The following is a 22,373-nucleotide window of genomic DNA, read 5'->3' as shown; positions in this document are numbered from 1 at the left end:
TATAATCACTAAACTAGTTACATGTCTGAGATGGACTCTAGTATGGACTTAATGGCGTGATGAGGAATATAATCACTAAACCTGTTACGTGTGTGGTTTTATGGTTTATGACAAGATATTCGGCCTTCATAGGTTAATATATACGTATGGCTGAACCTTTAGCAAGATTTTAAAATATATATTCTAATATTTTTCTCCCTTTTTTCAGGTAGAAACTTCCACCGGCCGGATCAGTTACCCCTTCCTGTTTTGATAGAACTTCAAGATGTCCGGATGAAATTCTCAGGAGAATTCGAGTAAGTGCATCCTATGAGGACCCCAGCTGGAATGGCAAGTTACTGGAGACATATGATACTCAAACTGATCAATTCAGAATTGCTTCCTGCAACTGGTAAATTGTTACATTTATTTTAAAGCTTATATTATCTCCTCTCTCAAAGAATTATGAAGACTTCATTTCTTTCCAATAGTCAGTTCCCTATTGGTTTATGTAGTTCCTTGCTCTTTTCTCCATATTTGTTGATGCCCCGTGCTCTTCTTTCTACTGATATAGGACCTTTCACCAAAAACACATGGCTTTGTCAAGACACAATTTTCGCGATTCAGAAATTCTCCTCAGACGTTCTACTTCACCTTTAGCTGAGGGCCCAGATTTTGTGAAGAATTTAAGAAGGTACTCCAATTAAATTAACGCTTTGATTTAAGAGTTCTTATGACCTTATGGTTGGTTAATCACAATTCCTTGGGCAGTCTATGTTTGAGCATTGGACATAATGTCTTAGCTGCCACTTGTTGATTGCCGGTGCCCATAGTTTTTAAAAATACTCTTTGATATGATAACCATTCACAGGGATTATATGAGAAAAGGATAGCAAGCAGATGAAGATGTATTGGGTTTAGAGCCTTGAATTATTATACGAAAGCATTTCATTTTCATGAAATCCACAAGGTTTGAACTCCTTTTCATTGGCTTGTTGATTGTCATATTTATACCGACTTCATGACCACCTCTACAGGTTGCTTCAATTATATGCTTTACCCATTGTGTGATATCATTACATTTACTGTGTTCTATTTTACCTCTTCAAGGAGGATGAATTTTTGATTAAACACCTAGATTGGAGAGAAACCTTTCAAATGAATCAGGCATGAGCCTTTGAGAGGGCCGGCGATGGAGGCTAGAAGAAGTGCTGATTATAGTTGCAATGTTCTTCCGAAAATAATGGTACGGCCGTAAATCGGTAATCTGGTGGTTCAAACACCATTGGGAATTGATTTTTCCTGTGTGGGGTTGACATCATGGCTATCTGCACACTTATTTTCCTCATTTGTATGTAAACTGTTCAGTTTTTACGGGGTCATCACATTTGCATTTCTTGTGCCAAGTAGAATAATAAGCACAATTGCCTTGCTCTACACTTGGTTATGTAACAAACTGTTGTCCAAACTACATGGCATGTATTAAGGTGTCTTTTAGCTATTCAGTGTTCACCTTCTTGTTATATTCAAAGGAGATTTATACTCCATTTAGTTGCTTGAAGAAAGAAAAGGAAAATGCTTTAGTATGTTCAAAACTATCAAGGAAATCATCAACATTTCATTGCATTCTTTCCACCTGTCCAAACAACCAAACGGGAAAAAAAAAAAAATGCATATCTTAAGGGCATACCTTTGATCCAAAAGTTCTAAAACCGTTGGATATTGGTTAAATCTTTAACCGTTAATTTTATTACACTTATATAAATTTGACGTTCACGGTGCCTCAATCTATCATTCTAATCAATGGTAGTCCTTTTTTCTTTTTGACTTAACATATGCTTGTACATAATATTAATACATTTTAATGCAACCTATAAATCGGCTTCTTTGAGACTTGAATCCATGATCTTATGCATGTTAAGCCCTAAGAGCGTCACCATTCATGTTTTTGTTTTAGATTATTCAATGTTATCTTGCCCACCAAAATAACCTATTTGGTGAGCTGCATGCTTAACCACAACCCCCAAGAAAAAAAATCGACCCTCCTAAGCTTAGATTAGTAAAAAGTCAAATTCGGTAGGCAAAACAACAACTAAAAGTATCTTTGGCCACCCAAGTGTTTTAATGATCACTGGGAATTGCAAATATCTTAGTATGTGAGGTCAAATGCCATTGTTGAATCCAAGTATACAAAGAAAATTAAAGGATAATTAATATTAAGGGATGTGTTAATTAACACCAATTCTACGTCGGGAGTTGTCTCCCCTATTTTAATTCCAAATAAAAACAAAAATAATGATTTTTTAAAATAAATTATCAAGATGCTTAACTTAAATAGGGCTTCTAAATTACCATGTCAATGTTGTAATGAAAAAATTTAGTAGGCCAATTGCTGCACCCTTGGTTTGGTTGTAAAGGCAATAGTGTTGATGTTGAATCCATGGGTGGAGTTTGGTTGTAAAGGCAATGGTGTTAGTTTGGTTGTAAAGGCAATGGTGTTGATGTTGAATCCATGGGTGGAGTTTGGTTGTAAAGGCAATGGTGTTGATGTTGAATCCATGGGTGGAGGGCAACTTTTTAATTAAAAAAAAAAAATGGTAAGTATGTGCAGTATGTGACTTCTAAGTTTTGATAGGATGAGTTAATGGGATTTTAAATTGTCAAGAGGGCGTAAAAATTAAAGAAAACAAAGACCGTCACCAGTGACAAGTTACGTGGCGTTTGTTTCGCAGAATCTAACATTTTCTTCAGCATCAACATTCTTAAAAATGTGATGTCTGACAATATAAATTTCCAGTTTGTGAATGATTAAAAATATGATAGGATTTCTAGGAATATGAGATTCCCATGTTTCCTTTACTCCTGCGCATCCTATATATTGGGAGATAAAGCGGTTCTGAAGTTTTTACCAAAAGTACATTAATATACATAGTTGAACACAACTTTAGTCCAAAAGCCTAAACTAATGGGCTAAAGTTCACTTAGATATATTAACTACTCTTTTCTTTTATATTTTCTGCTTGTGGGGCTCAACACTCACAAATGCACTTACAACAATCTCTCCCTCACTTGTGAGTCTCTTCACATTGACACAACTTCCCCCCTCCCTTATGAGTCTTTTTACATTTCCAAGAGTGTCTCTCGTCAAGAGTTGCGGATGCAGACAAAACTCCGAACCCGACGCGTCTAGACACCCATCCGAGGAAATTACCAAGAGTATATTAATATACATAGTTGAACACAACTAACTCAAAAGCCTAAGCTAATAAGCTAAGGTCTACTTAAGTGTATTAACTACTCTTTTCTTTTATATTTTCTCAATGCGGGACACAACACTTACAAGCCGAGTGTTGAGTCCCACATAAACAAAATAACCCTAAAAAATCTTATAAATTGTTTTATATATATATATTTCCCGACTTTTTAATATTTAATATAGGTAAAAAAATAAAATAAATTAAGCAGAGGAGAAGATGGAGGCCATGGCGGAGTCCTCGCTTGTCACCACACGCTTTCTCTTCTGGTTCTCGCCCATTTTTGAAGGCCTCGCCAACCTATGCCTCTACCTCTTTGTTTCTTCTTTGCAGATCCATGACTGAATGTGGGTTTCGAATGCTATGGCTGCGAGAGAGGGGAGTTTTGAAACAAAACAAAGAAGAAGAAGAAGAAGAAGAAGAAAATTAATGAGAGAAAGAGAGAAAGGGTGGTGCGCTGCATTATGGAAGAGAGGACTTTGGAAGATGAAAGGGTCAGATGTGGTGAAGAGTGGTTGTCAAAATGGGGGGATTTGAAGTTAGCACAGAGAAGAGAAATGGGGACGTTCCAAATTTCCAATAAAAATTGATGTATCTGTAGAGCCACATAGAGCCTCGTCTGAAGGACGTCCGGACGAGCTGCAGTTGACAACCCAAAATGTCATGCATAACATGTTCTTTGTGAGTTACAGGTGACGTATTAAAAACTGGTTTTTGTTGAAGAGTCACAGAGAAGTTCGTTGGCATTGCCATCCGAATACTGTCCGGACGTAAAATCATAGAGATCCTCGTCTTCAGTGTGTTCGAACGAAGACTTTAGTTTGATTTACAGTACTTTGCGTCTGTAGTTTCGTCAGGCAAGGCGTACAGACGTCACGTGCTAGGATCTAGTGTTAAAACAAATTTTCGTCCAGACAAGTGTGAAACTTTCCCCCATGACCACCATCCTTCAATTCTACTCCCCTCACATCAAGGATAAGTGGTGTTATCCGGGGTGAAGTTCTTCAAGTTTGCTCTCGACGAGTGTTCACAGAAAGACGACGCTCGTGCAGCCGCATTGATTTGGGACGCAATGGTGGGTGATATTGGTTTTAGACCCGATACCCAGATGTATAATTTGGTCATTGCTTTATATATATTGTCGATGTAAGGGTATATATTTAGCAAAAAGGTTGTTAGATGAGATGGTTTATTATGGGTCATTTCTGGATTCACAAACTTATAAAGTGGTGTTTCAGTACTTGGTGAAGAGCAGGAGGTTAGGGGAGGCTTCGGTGATTTTCAATGAGATGATTAAAAATGAGTGTGTTCCAGACCATGTTAATTGCAGTTTAGCAGTTAGGATTTATATGGATTCTCAGGAGTATAATATGGCTATAAATGTTTGAAAATGCATGATAGACAATTATCATTCTGATTTGGAGAAGACTGGGAATCTGTTGGTTGTGGGGCTTCATGATATGAATAGGCTCCCAGAAGCAGTCATACGTGGAAGTTCCAAGGACAATATTGTGACATGGTTTTATCTTTGTTTTGATGCATGGGATCATTTCACATGGTCTAGACTTGTAATTAGGATTGTATAACTTGTAACTAAGATTGTATAACTTGAATTAGAAAAATGCAAATAGACTTCGATGACATTAACTAGCTAACAACTACTTTAGAGGGCATCAGTCTGGATCAGTTGAATCAGTTATCTGACAGATTTGTCCTTTCTTCATTATATACACCAATAATCTTCAAAAAAAAAAAAAAGTATGCAATTTTGTGGAATCCAGAGATTTATGCCTAATTTTGCGGAATCCAGAGAACTTACCTAGTTTCTGGCAACTTTTAGGAAGGAAACAGTTTTCAAATCCTTTACGTGGCTCTCTTTGTTGGACTGCAACCATTGTCTGGGAGGGGGAAAAAGTAACGCTTCAATCGATTGTTTCATTAAAGAAGCTGGATTCTTGGTTTTGGCTCCTCTCTAGTGACTTCTTGGCTGTATGTTCCTGTCACCCTGAGAATGTTGCTATTTCTGCTGCACATCAGTTACAAAAAAGCTTTGAGAAACACCATGTGGCAAACATTTTGTGGTAGCTCAGGTGAACCACAAAACTGTCTGATTTGTTGATTTAGCTGTTTGATTCAAATTGAATTCTAAGATGATGGGTCAGTTTGGAGATATTGTGTATGAGAGAGTATTTAGATCAAGAGGTCAACTATTATCCAATCAAAACTGATTATTTTCTGTACTTGGTCCTGCAACTGTGCAACTTATTAGATGGTGGATATTTAACTAAAAATTCTGTTGGAAATGGCCACAAATTACAAGATTTCAGTGCTCATTGTCAGAGTGAAGTTTCTAGTAATGAGGCATAGTAAATTTTCTTGCAAGTTTATCGGTTGGAATTGGAAAGTTAATGCATAGGATTTCTTCCTAGTTATTGCTTGGTTTTTACTAATCCAGCGGAAAATCTATATTGTAAGGTGCAATTTGGTGTTATTCATAAAAAACAATAAGTTTCAAGTTGGTGTTGAGTGTTTTTCACCACTGGAAGTGCATATAGAACTACTGTTTGCATCATTTTATTGCACTGTTTAGATCTCCAAGGAAATAAATACCATGGCCACAGATGGAGCCTTTACATTGGAATGCCTGAATTCTGTAAGTGTCTGTGTTCATTGGAATATAAACACTTCTGTATACTTGGTCTAAAGTTGATTTTTATCTATTCTCCTTTTAGTTCCCTTCTCTTTTGGGGAGAAGGTGATTGGTATCTGGGACCTCATGACGCTACAAAATTTTGCAGATGCATGATTAATGATTGAAAAAAGATTTGGAGGAGAACAAGGATTTTTTATGATCGATTGCCAGACATCGCTTAGAAATTTTGGTTGTCTATCTCTGTAGACATTCTATCAAAGTAAAAATTGTGTTTATCTACATTTGGCTGCCCTTTTCTTTTTCATGTATATGAGCTTGTCAATTTGTTTGCCATAGAAAAGAATACTCTTCGGGTTGCCGCTTGCTGTTTATTGATCTTCGCCTGAATATAACAGGTTTTATTATTAAGTGCATTAAAGGCAGCGTTCTTGTGAAGATTTTTTGCTGTTGGTGGTGAGGAATGCACATCTTTGTACTTGTCATTTTCTCATATTAATCTATGGATCCTTTCTATTGAGAATCTACCATTCATCAATTATAATTTGTAACACATTTCCAATCTCCTTGACCATCATCTTAGGAATAGTGTAATTTGATTGCTGGGTTTTATGTTCATAATCTACATGGATATATTTCACTTGTAAAACTGTAAGGATCTGATTAAAATGCTCTTTCTGACCAGTTGAATTCTGTAAATAGGTCCCATTTATATGCTAAATTTACTGTTTCTAAATTGCAATCTATAGTCTATCATCTTCAGTTTGGAGTCAGTTGTAGGGGTGCAAAGGCGGTTACGGTTAGCGGTTAGTGGCAATAACCGCTAACCGTAACCGCCCTAGCGGTTAGTAAATTTCACTAACCGCAACCGCTAACCGCCTAGCGGTTAACGGTTAGCGGTTAGTGGCCGGTTAGCGGTTAGTGAAATAGATAACCGCCCGCTAACCGCTTTTTTAAAATTGGGCTTTTTTTTTTGGCTTTTTTTTACCCTCATTTTTTTTTCTTGTATTTTTAATATCTTCTTGGGCCCAATTGCTATAAATATTTGAATTGTCATTGGATCATATGATTAAGTGTTGATCTTATAAACTTACAAACAAACAAAAATACTTCAATTGTAGTTATAAGTAACACATTGTTTAATCCAATGTCAATTACTTAATTTGATATTATATGAATCACATTGTCATTGTCATTGTACATGAATAATTGATTAAGTATTGGAATTCTAATTGGATCATATAGTTAAATATTTATCTTATACATTTATATTATTCAATATGCATATAATATAACTATAAGCAATTATATATAATTCAAAATTGTTCAAAATTGTTAATTTTCTTTTTTTTTTTTCTTTCAAAAAATGGTTAAATTTCTTTTTCTAAAAAATGTTCAAAAAATACATTAATACTTCAATTGTGATTATAAGTAACACATTGTTGAATCTAATGTCAATTACTTAATTTGATATTATATAATCATATGGTCTCATTAAATTATATCATATGATTCATATGATTAATTATTTAAATTCTTATCATATTTACTTATAATCTTTTTTCTTTGAATTGAACTTAATATCTAATGGTAAATGGTAATGTTCAAACTCCTAAATCCTAAATCCTAAATTCCTAAAGTATCTAATAATGCTTTAATTAAATTGTAGACTTGTAGTTATAAGTAACATATTGTTTAATTCAATTGAATCAATTGTGATTATCATTGTACATGAATCATATGATTAACTTGTAGACTTATGACTTATGAGTTATGTCATATTATATATGTATTATTTATTATTATATAATCATATGATTTAATGATCAAGTCATCATGTGATATAATCATATCAATTATAGTGATAATATATAAATTACTAAAATTATAATGATAATATATTAATACTTAAATTATGTTTATAAGTAACACATTGGTCATTGTTTAATCCAATGTCAATTACTTAATTTGATATTATACGAATCATATCATCATTGTACATTAATAATATGATTCACTTGAAGTCTTGAATAAAGTATTTGAATTGTCATTGAATCATCTGATTAACTATTGATATTATACATTTATATTATTCATATACATATGTAGACTTATATAGACTTATAGGTTTATAACATACATTGAAAATAAGTCTCTAGATATTTAATTGTTGTATTAGTATGAATTAGTATACTTATGAGTTATGTCATATTATATATGTATAATTTGTTATTATATAATCAAATGATTTAATAATCAATCTCATGTGATATAATCATATAAATTATAGTGATAATATATTAATACTCAAATTGTGATTTAATTATTTTTTTTAAAAAAAATTGTGATTTAATGATCAAGTGATTATATAATATAATCATATAAATTATAGTGATAATATATTAATACTCAAATTGTGATTTAATTATTTTTTAAAAAAATTGTGATTTAATGATCAAGTGATTATGTTATATGTATAATTATAAAAATATATTATATAAAAAGGCGGTTAGCGGTTAGCGGTTACGGTTAGCGGTCTACTAACCGTAACCGCTAACCGCTAGGCGGTTATGGCGGTTAGGCGGTTAGCGGTTAATGCGGTTAAACGGTTAGGCGGTTAGGCGGTTGGCGGTTATAGCGGTTAGCGGTTAGCGGGCGGTTAAAAACCGCCCGCCTTTGCACCCCTAGTCAGTTGGGCAATTGAGTAGATTATTTGCTTGCTGGGCGGTGAGTTGAGGGTACAAATTCTTGAAATTGTTTGTTGGAACATGGAAAGCCACTGATTATGTGGTGCAATTGATGGGGATTATACATATTTACTAAGATGTTGATTTCCTTTTGTCAAAAATTGAGATGAGGTGGGAAACTTATTGAGTAGAAGGTTATAATTTTTTATTTTCTTGGTGCTCTATATGTAAATTAATAGTGTGACCATTCTTTTCTATTATGGTGAGGCTATGTTACCTTGAGAAAGTAGAGAAACTATTCTTGCATTTAATTAGATTTGGCTAATTTTTGTTTTCTTTGTTGTCTTTTTTTGATACGTATGTTTATTCTGTTATCATTTCATTGTCTTAGGTTATTTTTCTAGAATAACCTCTTTTAATGGTTCTATAATTGGTACGCATTTGATTCCAAACCGGTGCCACTCACAGGGTGGACTGTTAAGTCTCATGGTCTTAAGTTGTCTTCCTTCATGTACATCCTAGTTGAAGTGGTTGTTTCTGTTTCATTGGTTGATCAACTCCTCATTTCATGATCTACCTCCTTATTTTTTATTTTTTATTTTTTTATACTACTGTCTTTCTGTCTTTCTGTCTCATGTTATGGGTTATGTCCAATATCATGTGGTTCTTCTAGTTGCTTGTATTGTAATATGCGTGTTCTAGATACTTTATTTGTTATTTATAACATAATAGATAAATATATAATGATCATATGGATCTCTATATATTAATGTTAATCTATATACATAATAATATATATAAAGTCCTATTCTATATATTGTGCTTTGCTTAATTAGCCTTCTCTCGTAAAATTATTTCCTTTCTCTTCTTTTGTCTTCTCTGAGTCGCACCACAAGTCTTTCTTTAAACAATTCTCCCACTCTCGTGTAGCATGTATTTCATTGAGTAAAACTAGAGTTTCAACAACAGTATTCTTGGCAATAGGAGATCCGTTGAATTGATCACTTCTTATTCTTAGATTTTTAATCAATTTATGGATCTTGAGATCATATAACAAGCCCATAGACCCTTTTCTCTTTTCAAATTCCAAAATCATTTCGTTGTTCCAAAAATTGAACATCGGCCAAAACCATCCATCTTTCGATTTCAATTAAATATTTTAGTTTATATTTTTGGAACAAGTAGTAATTTAATAGGTTATGTTATGTTATGGAGATTAACATCTTAGAGCGTCTTTCAAATATAGCATGTCACTTAAATTAAAACTTAAGCTTATAGATTTGAAAAGTTACCTATCTTGAGTATCGTCACTTAACTTGTATAACAGCAAACAACAAGCAACAGAGTCCAACAAATTCAGGACACTGGTGATGCATTAAATAAATGATGACAAGTTATGCTGATATGGCAATGTTAGTAATCTTTCTTCAATCTTGAACTCCTTTTCGAACGATTTCAACAAGACCACCGAATGAGCCAATTTAAAACTAACAAGTTTTTGAATGTAAGGTTTGTTTAAAAAAAAAAAAAAAAAAAAAGCTAACAAGATTTATTAATTGTTTACTCATTAGAGACTTTCTTTTCTGCAGTGAATTTTTTGAGGAGGTTGGAAATTTTGATTGTGGACTTTTACTTGATGGAGTTTTTCTTGATGACTTTAGGATGGTTTTTTGGTAATTAATATGGATGTCCAACATCTTTTATATATATATATATATGGTTATAGAAATTTATGTGATGAAATTATTAGTTGCTCCAATTGTTCTATATATTTGATTATGAACATTGTTGCAGACATATATAGCTTTTATCATGCCTTTGGGGATTGGGGCGTGACACAGATTCTATATATGTTATATCCATCTCACATGTTACTTATTTGATTAACAGGTGAATGGATGGTTCTCGTTACAAGAATGACAACAATGACATAGGTTGGGATTATATGGGCGTCAACCAAATTCTTTGACATGTCATATACAAAGAATATCCAAACCTAGCTAGCTCGGATAACATTCAGATATTTGCACTATAAATGAGAATGAAATACACCAGCAAAGGATCATTATTTCCATTTTATTGTTCTAACAAAGGACAAAAACAAGAAAAGTACCAACAACCTCATGAGCACAAATGATTTGACTTCTCTAGACGTACACCTGAACTCGGATTATGGCTCATTCCACCATTCCATATTCCACTAACAAACAAGAAAAAGTAACATAGCGTAATACATCACTCAACATTCAGCAAACATCCATGTGATTCGTGTTATAGGGCATAAGATGATTAACTATTTATTAATCAATCATCGATTATTAACCAGGAATTTGTGGCACAACACTTATTCTCTGTGAAGTGTAAGGGAATTTGCACATATTCCATTAAAATGACACTTTTAATGTAAAACTGAAAGTGCAAATTAATTATATCATACTACATCATAGTAAATGCATATTACAATATCATAGAAATTGCCATAGTTCAAGTATAAGCATAAGTCATGACCAATGTTCCTTTGTGACAGAATGATGCAATGAAAATAATCAACTGTCTCACTGCCTCTCAGTCTCCGACTTTACACTTGCAATACCAATCTAAATTATCTTCTTCCGCTCTCTAAGATATCCACCAATTGACTATCAACCAAGTTGCTAGCCAACCCGTTGGTGTATTGAACAGCATAAATTAAACATAGACAATTCATAAATCAAGAAACGGAGCCTAAATGTGACAATTGTATGAAATAACATGGTTTTTTATTCTAGATTTAACATAGTTTGGTGGCTATTTTGTTTAAAACAAGTCTGGCATTTAAAGGTCATAGGCATTGAATCTCTAACCTCATCTTCCTCCATCAAATGTAATAGATCCAACAATTGAAACCATTAAACAGTTTTTACTATGAATCCAAAATTTAGCTTGAATTCATACATATATACACACAATATATAAATACTTAACACAAACATACATACATAAAGGTTTAACAAGCCATTCAATTTAAAAGTTCTTGGCGATACCTATTTTTCTTGTATGCACTCTCTTTTTTTATGCATCGATCCTCATGCCAAGGCAATATGACAATTATATAAACTTAAATAACCGAAAATAAGTTATTGCTTCAGAATTTTCATAATGTCCTATTCTATATATTGTGCTTTGCTGAATTAGCCTTCTCCTCTCAAACAATTCTTTCTTTTCTCTTCTTCGATCTTCTTTGAGCCGCACCACAGGTCTTTCCTTACACAATTCTCGCACTCTCGTATAGCATGTACTTCATTGAGTAAAACTAGAGTTTCAACAAAAGTATTATTGGCATGAAGAGATCCGTTGACTTTATCACTTCTTATTCTTAGATTTTTAATCAATTTATGGGTCTTGAGATCATATAACAAGCCCATAGACCCTTTTCTCTTTTTCAAATCCAAAATCATTTTGTTGTTCCAAAAACTGAACATTGGCCAATACCACCCACCATCTTTAAGGGTAAGTTGTTTAGTCCAAGACTCTACCACGCCATATTCCTTCATCAACCAAACACTCGCATCTTGCAAATTATCCTCCAGTAAAGAAAGCAATCCACCAGAAACCCCAATTGTAGTAAAATCTTCATCCAAACTACTTAGACAATCCGGAAGCTTCATCACTCGGAATTCCTCATCACACATATGAAACAACAAAACCACCAATTCAGGAAAATCGGACCCCATATCTCTTTTATGATACCCAACCCAGTGGCTTGCCCCATTCACTAAAGCCTGCCTATTATTTGGTATGGCATATTGAAAATCTTCGGCAACCCTAACAGTCTCCCAAGTGCCTGTGCGAAGTTTATAAAGCTCCGCATGAGATAGAAATGGCAGCGTGGATAATCTACTACCTAACTCGGCAATTAACACCATTCTCAGCACCTTGTAATCATTACTTGTATGATCAAAACCGAACCCGTAAATAAGGTATTTTCTGTCGGTGCTATCAAACTTGTAAGGTTGAGAAAGAGTCATAGACATTCTAATTGCAGGGTTCCATAGAACTAGGGACGCCAAACCATTTTTTCTAACCAAAGGCGCAAAAAGTAATAGTCTCTTGCAATCAAGGACCACTTTATAACTTCCGCCTCTAATTTGGCATGGATATTCAAGTTTTTGAAACTCGTTGAATGAATCATTGATATGGAATAATTGGTATTGCCCATCCATCACTCCGTCTTCTTGATATGCATAGCAATGTAGAAGGTGGTGAGCGTGATTGTGGGTGCTCTCACTATGATGGGCGTGCATTGAAATAAATGTAGGGCTAGAGATAATGGATTTCCATGATTTTGAAACACACTGGAATCTTAAAAGCGATTTCACGGGTAGGCTTACCAGGATTTCAATCCAAAGATCGTCTGGAACTGGAAGTCGAACCCCAAGCCGACGCCGATTTGACATCTCAATGCGGTGCGTATGCGTCTCGAAGAAGAAAACAATCCAAAGGTTCAGATTTTTCTCTGTTTTTTACACCCAAAGCAGAGGCTCTTTCTTTGTGTTTTATAGAAGAAGATTAAAGTCGGCGAAAATCAGAACACCAAACCCAATAGGAAAAGTAAAAGAAGGGTGGGGCGGTGTATCAAATAAATATATTTACTTAATATACCGCGAATTATTTATCAGCTCAAGCAAGTATTGACTGTATTGTTATCTATCTTCTTTGAAAATAGGAAAAGTAAATAAATATATAATATTTTAATAAATTTTTATAGAATTTTATCTAAAAAAAAAAAGTATTTAGAAAAGAATCAAATATTTTATATAATTTTCTCTCAACATTTTTTTATAATTTTTCATATTCTTCTAACTCAAATGGACGTTGGAGAAAAAATTATGCATGTTGGAAAATTTTATGAAGGTTTGACTTTGATGCATATAAAAATTGGACTTTCAAAAAAAAATAAACATGATGAACTTTTCAAATATTTATGGACGTTGAGACTTTTTATGGATATGAATAATGACTTTTAATCAATAATTACTATTACCATATTATTAAAATTATTCTCTTCATTTCTTTTGAAATTGAGAAGAACCAGTTAGGCAAAAATATGAGGACAAAATGGTCTTTTCAATTGAACTAACTGGATTCTTTTCTTTCTTTTCAAAGGAAATGGAGAGGATCCCATTCCCATAAATTAGGGGCTTAATTATATACTATTAAGAATAAAACTTTCACCCATTTTGCACTTTAGGATTGCGTTTGAGAAATAGAGCTTTTAAGTCAAAAAAAAGTTTTTTTTGACAAAAACGCGTTTTGCACATTTTTTTTAGGTTTTTTGGACCCTTAAAAACGCTTTTAATTTTTTTTTACTAAATGAGTACTTTTCTCAAACAGACTTTTTGAGTGTTAAACGCATTTTTAAGCCACTCAAACATAATCTCAAATAGGCCCTAAGCAATAATTCCCAAATGGAGTGTTACAAAATTCAGTAATAGCCCAAGAGATGGTAAGTGGACGACTAAGTTATGAGACTTCGGGCTCGTTTGAAAGTGCGATTTCAATAAGTGCGATTTTAAAAATTGAATTTTTGAAATCGTTATTTTTTAAAATCGCATAGGTATTTGGTAAAATATGTTAAAAAGTTTTTTTTATTATTTTTTTATCAATTGAGTGTTTTGATAACATTAGCATATAATTGCACTTTCATGGCCAAATAGGTAAATATTGCGCCAAATATTATTTTAAGCAAAATCGTGATTTTGGTTTAAATTCGCACTTTTTCAAATAAGCACCTCCTAGACAACTTATAGAAATCGCAAATTTTTCCATGAATTTAAAATTTGTGTTTTTAAAATCACAATCCCAAACACTCAAAAATTGTGATTTGGTTAAAAAACGCAAATTATTTTTTAAAAATGCAGTCCCAAACGGACCTTTCATTTTATTGCTAGGAAATGATCGTTTATCTTTTTTGTTTGTTTATTTGTGTTAAGGTCCAAAGATTTTAGATACCGTAAGCTAGGAAGTTATGGTTTTTGCTTTTTGTTTTTATTTACTTTTTTTTCTATTGAAAGCGGGAACAAGGAAAACCTGAAAAGAGAAACAACTGAAAACTTGATTAAGCACTAAAAAGACTATTACTTTTTTATTTTTATATGCGCATAGCTTTATTTTACATCAGTTTGTTCTTAAATCAAAAATGGAGCATTCCGTAATAGTAATAGTCTTTTTAGTGCCTAATCAAGTTTTCAGTTTCTTCCTTTTTCAGGTTTTCTTTGTTCCTGCTTTCAATAGGAAAAAAAAAAAAAACAAAAGGCAAAAAACATAATTTCCTAGCTTACCGCATCTAAAATCTTTGGACCTTAACACAAATAAACAAACAAAAAAGATAAAAGATCATTTCCTAGCAATAATATGAAATTTTGGAGTGCAAAAAGAATTAATCCATTGGATAAAAGTGCAAACCTTTTCAACGAAAACAAGGAAGGGGTACTCAAATGCTTTCAAACAACTGTTGATAGAAGAAGGGGGTATGTGAACTTCTCTTCTTCCTTCATACCAAACAGGACGGCCCAGTGTTGCAGGACCAACAGACTGTTTAAGACTCCCAATTAGAGCAACACCAGTAATGCCATGTTCAGTGGCTGCCACATTAAGGTATAAACCTGCACATAGTATAGTAATTTCTTGCTGTTTGGAGGCTTAATTTTTGACAATTAAGAGAAACTTTTACAAAATATATGATTGTTCGTAAAGTGGGTGTGAAACTGATGTGAATTACATCACAAAAAAGTCACTTTATGGAAACAAATCATAAATCGCCAAAAGGGCCACATCATGGCAGGTACTTGTAGAATTTGCCCTCTTGTTTGTCTCTTTCAATATATCCTCTTTCGATTAGAGATTCAATGCGGATCTTTACAAGCGTCCTATCAGGCTGCAAATTCACATTCAAGAAACAGCTGTGAGTTAAAACTTATCAAAAGAAACAGGACATTAGTCATATAATGAGGACAAACAAGTGCCTAAAAATACCTTGAACTTGCCATCCAACTGAGCATCTAACTTGGCCAGCAGGTCCAGGTGACGTAAAGACTTACGGCTCTTCATGATGCGCACAATAGCGGCATCAATTTCATACCGTCTATCGCAGACAACATCTTTTATCTCATCAACTGCTTTGTTCTTAACAAGAGGAATCTGCAAGTCATACAAAGCAATAGATATATTATAGCCAGCACCATCAGTGAATTAAAAGAGAACAAGATAATTTAGAAAATATCTAAGTACCTTGATCCTACTATTTATGTCAGTGAACTTTGAGTTGAACTCAAAGTAATCAGTAGGAGATATATTTGTTGTGTTCGGCTCCTTGTTCAGAATCTTATACTTGGCGCCTGATAGGGAGTGGAGTAGTTGAACAACGTCATCATCGGTCAAGTTCAATTCACTCTTTATGTCTAAATAACTCAACCTATCTGAGGAATTGAAAAGTAAGAGGACCGAAGCCTATCCCAGAAGAAACCCTATATTAGTATAAAGAAATCCAAAATAGCATTCATAGAACTGAAAGGATATTAAATATCACCTGAACCGTGCTCACAATAAGCTCAATAGCTCTGGGTTCAAAATTTCCAGTAATATGACATACACCCAATGGGTGTATCCATCTCAACCTTTTCCTCTCATCTTCCGTCCCATAAAATTCGTTGAAATTACTAACACAATTTTCCTAAGATTAAAAGAGAAAGAATGTTAGTGACTTCCAGAAAACAATTAACAAATTTATAAAATGTCGAGAACAAAATTTCAAATCACCATCTCTGGGGGAAGCTTGAGGACAAAAGACTTGTAATCTGGCCATGAGTTAGAATTCAGAACAGTAACAGTAAAGTCAATCTCCCGATTTGTGTGTGGATTATTGCTTAGATACTCCTCGAATCTGGTATGATATTCCCCTACCAATCTTAAATCTCTGACCTACAAGAATAAAAAGCAATATAAAATGAAGTCTAAGGTTTCAATTGACAAAAGATTACAAGGGCAACTGACCATTCCCTCCATCTTATAGGTTAATTGATGACCACACTGCTGCGTAAGCTTTTCCAAAGTACTCCTCTCATGGTCATCATTTGCAGTATTGTGAAAAAGAAGTCTTCGAGCAAGCTTCTTTCTGCCAGCAATCATGCAACATAAGTAATATTCATATATATATATTTGATAAGTATAAGGAAAGAAGACAATTTGGAGACTTGAGGTATCGATCCTCAAGAAATCATCTAAGCAATTAGTCTGATTACCCTACCATAGAGGTACATCCCCCAGTACATAAGGTTCATCATATACAACTTGTCATTAAGTAAACACAACGCAACCATCAATGTGCTTTCAATTATTAATATAATTGATAGACCTATGTACCTGTAGAGTTCTATGAACTGAGCGACATGATCTTTGTCGCTATTATAAGCAAGCAACTTCACTGCCTGCAGGCAATAAAAAAAAAATGATGAAGTCCACAAATGTCTATGAGAAGTTAACCAAAATAACTCATCACAAGTAGGTAAGACCTTTCCAAGTGTTTCTTCAACAGCTTCATCACTCAATTTCTTGCTTCCACCTTTCTTAAGAATGTTATGAAAGAAAGTAGCAAGTAGTTTTGCACTTGGCCTTCCTGCAACACCATCCATCCAGAATACCCCAAAAGCCTCCTTGAGTGCCTAGAACAATAGAAGGAACATTTAGATGTAAAGGAAGATATGAGTGCGCGTGATCATGACAAAACGTGAAGCCATTCTCTAATACAAACCTGGTTATAAATGGTATGGTTTTGGAAACAATCATTCACATATGCAAGGTACTTGTCATGCAGCTCAATCACTTTTCTAACAAGAACCTGAAGAGCACACCCTATATCAATTTCCAATCATTAAATAGTCTAGACAAATTCTACAAGTACAAGCTTCATACAGTTACCTGCTCCTGCAAACCAACCACATCCTTCTTCTCCGCCTGTGAAAATAAGAAAATTAAGAAAAAACCGTAGTGAACATCAAAACAAAATCAAAAGTTCAAGACAATGGTCTTGATGGTTACACTTTACTACATTGGATAAAAATGCTCCACTTCGGGTGGGAGTCAAAATTCAGTACTGATGGGATCTTATACATGATATGACAACGGAATAATCCCAAAATCTCTTCACGAGATCATGGATAGATCATATATTAAAAAAAAATGCAAAGAGAAAGGCACTCAGTTGGGGTTTACATGTCAATGAAGATAATATATGTTCATTGACATATAAATGGAAAATGAACCTCTTGGAAAAGTATTGTAAAAAAGAATAAAGAGGAAAAAAAAAAGTCAAAGCAAAGACATCAGCAGTAACATGCTGCAATATAGAATAGCAGAGAAATTTGTATTAAACACTTAATGAGAGAAAGGCCAATAAACCTCTCTTTAACTAGAAGAGAAAAGAATGAAGCCTAAGTTGGAAGCTACTAACCTGCTTATATATGCTGGAAACGGGATCTAAGCCTCGAGATACTTTAGAAAAGAGCCTGGACATTCTTGACAAATCTCCCACCTTAGCCGTCATTAAGCCGGACAAGATAAGATTATAAGAAAGCAGAAATAGTTGCCTGATTTTCAAATACTTTCTGCAAAACCATTTAAATAATAAGATAATCACCCAATACCTTGTCACCTCTAAGCAACGCAAGGGGCCGTATAGAGACATCTTTGCGAAGCAGTTTGGTTGCATACACAGACAACAACTCACGTCGAACTTTCTAATTAAAAGGAAGAATAAAGGATTTACAACAACGAAGTGACAGTCAGATTTGCAGATTATGCAATAAAACATGGAAAGGGATTGTAAGAATCAATAAATGTTTTTTAAAAAAATTTCATTAGCCTAATAACTCATGATCCATTAAACTAATACACCAAAAAGCTGGATTATATTAAACAAAAAGGGAAAAAAAAATCAAATTTAGTCCCTAATTTTTTATGTGATTTCAATTTAATCCTAGGTTTTCAATTTCGACAATTAGGTTCTTAGGTTTTTCTCCGGTTTCAAATAGGTTACTCTATCAACCTACTGTCCATTAGTTAACGGTATACCATATCAAACCAATCAATTAATGCTAAGAGTTAAGTGGCATTACCAATATACCCTAAAAAAAATTTTAAAAAAAAAAAAAAAAAATGAAAAGAGAGGTGGCCGACCACCCCTAATTGGTGAGCGGTGGCAGCCCCCTCTTATACTCTACTACAAGAGGCAACGTCCCTTCACAGGGGTTTGGCTACTCATGGCCACCCCTCACAGCCCCTCATAGGAGGGCCACCAACCCCTCATCTGATGAGGGGTGTCTTTAATTAATTGGTCTAATGTGTCATGCCGTTAAATGGTAACTTGACAAAAAAACTTATTGGGAACTAGAGGAAAACTTAAGGACTTAACTACCAAAATTTAAAATTTAAGGACTAAATTCAAAATGCATGAAAACCTAGCGACTAAATTTTATTTTCCTATAAAAAAGTACAAACCTGCAGTAGCTTTGGCTCACTACTTGGATGCAAGTAATGAGAAACCCTATCTTTCTCTTGTTTCAAGCAGTCCTCGCCCTGAAATACCGTAACACACATTAAAATTCATTATGGGCTGTGAAATTTACTTCGTAACCAAATGACATAAATATATAAAGCTTACTTTCTGTGTATAATCTGGACAAGAATCTTGTGAAATCCAGTTATTAGCTTCCAAATAATAATAAGCAGCAGTTTCTTTAAGCATAGCTGCTTCAAAGTCATTTTCATACAGATCCATTTGCCCCATTCCAATCTCAACAAATATATCTAAAACATTCTTCAATAGAACTCGGTCAATCTGCTTTCCCTCACGTTCTTGACCAATCTGATTTGGAAAAAAAAAATTAAGTAAACCTATTTGGGAACTATGCAAGTGTAGTCTATATTTCAGGCGAAAGTGCAAACATACCAGACAAATAACAGCGTCTCTTACTTTTCCATTTAATTCCTGGTAGACCTGAAATCACAATAAATGCACCCTTTGTATCATGATTTGATATATCTTATGAAGAAAATGAACACTAAATTGGATACTGAAAAACACCAAATTGTATAGAAGATATTGTAAAGTTTTAATGCTTTAATTTAGAATATGAAGTTACCAAGAGGCAATGAAATGATCTATACAACATGAATTAGGACGAAATCATCATGTCAGGGTTTAATCATGACACACCTGATCACGGAAGCATGTAAGTCCAACTCCATTGAGGGGAGGAAGTGACCTCCATGTGATAAAATATCTATCAAGATAATGGAAGAAATGAGAAAGCCACCTCACCATAACTTTGTGATTTGCCCACCTTTTTTGAAACTCTCTCAAAAAAGTTTCACCATGCTTCTCCCTTATAGATGGCAATACCTGTACACAACACGAAGCCATCAAAGTCAATTGCATGAGAATTTAATATATATATATAACAAATTAGAACTAAGACTCCATAAGACAATTCTTGAGCTAAGAAAGAGATCCTGATCAAACAAATTAACATCCTACACATCTTGGTAATTTGGCTTTCCCCGTAGTTTTCCTCACACCAAATAACTTAAGATGCTGATATTTAATACTAATATCGAAACATAAAAAACAACAATGCCATTAATTTTTATTTTATTTTTTTCTAAAAGAAAAGAAAAAGAATATTTCTTTTTATTTTATTACGATAGTGGTTGCCATTGAGAACTTGATTGGCAGCAAACTTCTGAGAATGGTATTAGAAGCAGTAATATTATATGGCAAAGATTTTGTTTCCAATGTTTCCTGGAGATTCCATTTTCAAGGGGGGAAAAAGGCAACAATATATCAACTTAAGCTTTAATAAATATGCAGCGGATGACATCAACTAGTAAATGGGAAACCTATTGAAAAATAACAAATAGTTCTCTAGACTAAAACCTTTATATTGAATTCTCTACCTCCCAACGTGATATTCAACAACAAGTAGTTTTAGCCACAGAAAGCCACATTTCACATTTTATGCTACACCAACAAATTCAAGTGATTTCAATGCCATAGTAAATGCAATAACACATAAATACATAAAATGTTCCTTACCACTGAAGTTATGTAATCTTCAAATGACTCCCGGTACTTGTCATAAAGCTGTTGGGAGTAATTATGAGGAGGCTCCTGAGTACACATGTCATAGATGGTCCTGTACATAATAAATAAAGGAAAAAAAAAATACAAGATTATAATCATCTCCATTAAACTCAAACTTCAAAGTATACTACAAGTACAACAATAAACAAGTAAACTAGCAAAACAGCATAGAAATGGATACGTGTAGAGCATCATGTAGTCCTCAGAGCTGAAATGTGGCTCGGGCAGCCCTTCTAGAATGTTCTTCAGCTTTATGATCCCCTTCTGCATGAACTCCCATCCCTGTTCTAAATGCATGGTCTTTCCCTCACTCATCGTCACCTAAATCCTTAATCCAAAAACCAAAATCTGCAAAACAATGCACCGAAACTTAAACCCATGTCAGAAAAGCTATCACAATGCTACATTGACAACCTCCAAGGAGATATCCATAATGACCAACTCCAAATTTTAAAGAACCCCAGTAGAGAAAACGAACGAATTCCCTAGCTAAGAACTAACAGCAAAGGGAGTATATAACAGTAGCTTTATATAAAAAATTACAGAAAACAATGACAAACAATTCAGGTAAGTACCTAAAACAATGAAGAAGAAGCAAAAAAACAGAATTGAAATTGAAAAATATATTCATGAAACCATAACATATTCATGAAATCAATACAGTATTTGCCTTCCCTTCCATTATAAAAGCTTCTTGTTCTCTGCATTATGAGCTTGAAAGGAACTCAAGAATACATGGGGGGGAAGCTTAGAGTTTGGATACTGCTCCAATATTGCGGTCTCCTGATCTTTTTTATTTTTTAATAGTTACTTTCAACATTCAGGCATTATGTGGTATGGCTTGTTAGCACATTATTATGGTACCATGGTACATGAATTACTTCTTTTCTTATTCCATGTTCAATTGATTCTGTTCTGCACAAAAAAACCAGCTTTACTAAACCATCCATGTAGAATTAGGTTCTCCTAAATCACCATCCTAGCGCTATTTAAATCCCAGAATTTTTCAGAAGTTTATCTTCTTTTAGATTTTCTAAGAAAATTTGTTGAATGTACAAGGTAGATCAAGTATGTTGGGTGGATAAACAGGCATTGCTAAAAAAGAGCAGAACCAACATTACCAATAAAATGCACCGTTAAAACTAAATCCAGGACATAAAAGAAGTACACCAAATATATATATATATATAGTTATTAAAGAAGTAAAAAATTCCCCAAACAGGGGAGAATTAACATTAATACAAACCAAAACATCCAAATTGTTTCTACCTAATTAGTCATTCGTTTCACTTCTTTTATGTCATGTTCATTGTTCTGCTGCTGGTCATAGTCAGAGGCATCCGGAATAGTTCAGAGTTCAGAGGAATGCTGAAAAATTCCGATGAAATAAAAGAGGAAAAGATGATTGATGTATATATGTATATATGTATGTAAACTTCTTAAGGAGATAGACAAACTCAAATCAAATAAAATTTTTTGATATTAATTTGTTTAAAGCAGGAAAAGACTTGTTAAGGCGTTGGTTGTGCTTTGATTTGATTATAACAAGTACAAAATTTTCATGTTGTCACTTAACCACATATGACATATAAAAAAACGGAGAGAAGCATATTTACAGATCAGAG

The 22,373-nt window shown here is 33.8% G+C and overlaps 2 protein-coding genes across 2 annotated transcripts; both read right to left on the bottom strand.

Annotated features, from left to right (window-relative positions):
* Positions 1 to 11,740: 11,740 nt before the first annotated feature.
* Positions 11,741 to 13,006, bottom strand: LOC132177921 (F-box/kelch-repeat protein At3g23880-like). The gene has a single exon (XM_059590400.1). The coding sequence runs from the start codon at positions 13,004 to 13,006 to the stop codon at positions 11,741 to 11,743; it is 1,266 nt and encodes a 421-aa protein (XP_059446383.1).
* Positions 13,007 to 14,895: 1,889 nt separating this feature from the next.
* Positions 14,896 to 21,063, bottom strand: LOC132177920 (cullin-1-like). Its single transcript, XM_059590399.1, has 20 exons — positions 20,930 to 21,063; positions 20,701 to 20,800; positions 19,822 to 20,007; positions 19,555 to 19,602; positions 19,267 to 19,470; positions 19,104 to 19,181; positions 18,251 to 18,343; positions 18,058 to 18,138; positions 17,526 to 17,561; positions 17,359 to 17,445; positions 17,120 to 17,269; positions 16,971 to 17,035; positions 16,602 to 16,722; positions 16,368 to 16,529; positions 16,138 to 16,281; positions 15,840 to 16,058; positions 15,585 to 15,749; positions 15,411 to 15,486; positions 15,015 to 15,214; positions 14,896 to 14,910 (listed from the first exon to the last, which is right to left on the bottom strand). Exons 1-20 carry the CDS (start codon positions 21,061 to 21,063, stop codon positions 14,896 to 14,898), a joined length of 2,364 nt encoding a protein of 787 aa, XP_059446382.1.
* Between the last annotated feature and the right edge of the window lie 1,310 nt (positions 21,064 to 22,373).

The sequence above is a fragment of the Corylus avellana genome, chromosome ca4, assembly GCF_901000735.1.
Source record: "Corylus avellana chromosome ca4, CavTom2PMs-1.0".
Lineage (NCBI taxonomy): Eukaryota > Viridiplantae > Streptophyta > Magnoliopsida > Fagales > Betulaceae > Corylus > Corylus avellana.
Note: the sequence above shows the minus strand (reverse complement) of the source record. Positions and strands in the feature narration are given on the sequence as shown.

Bases quoted from the DNA above. Each gene is read 5' to 3' on its own strand.
- LOC132177921 (XM_059590400.1), bottom strand. From the start codon at position 13,006: ATGTCAAATCGGCGTCGGCTTGGGGTTCGACTTCCAGTTCCAGACGAT.
- LOC132177920 (XM_059590399.1), bottom strand. From the start codon at position 21,063: ATGAGTGAGGGAAAGACCATGCATTTAGAACAGGGATGGGAGTTCATG. The intron at 19,603-19,821 runs GTGTGTCATGAT...TTGTGATTTCAG, and splicing joins TTACATGCTTCCGTGATCAG to GTCTACCAGGAATTAAATGG. The intron at 17,036-17,119 runs GTCTTACCTACT...TATTGCCTGCAG, and splicing joins TTGAAGAAACACTTGGAAAG to GCAGTGAAGTTGCTTGCTTA.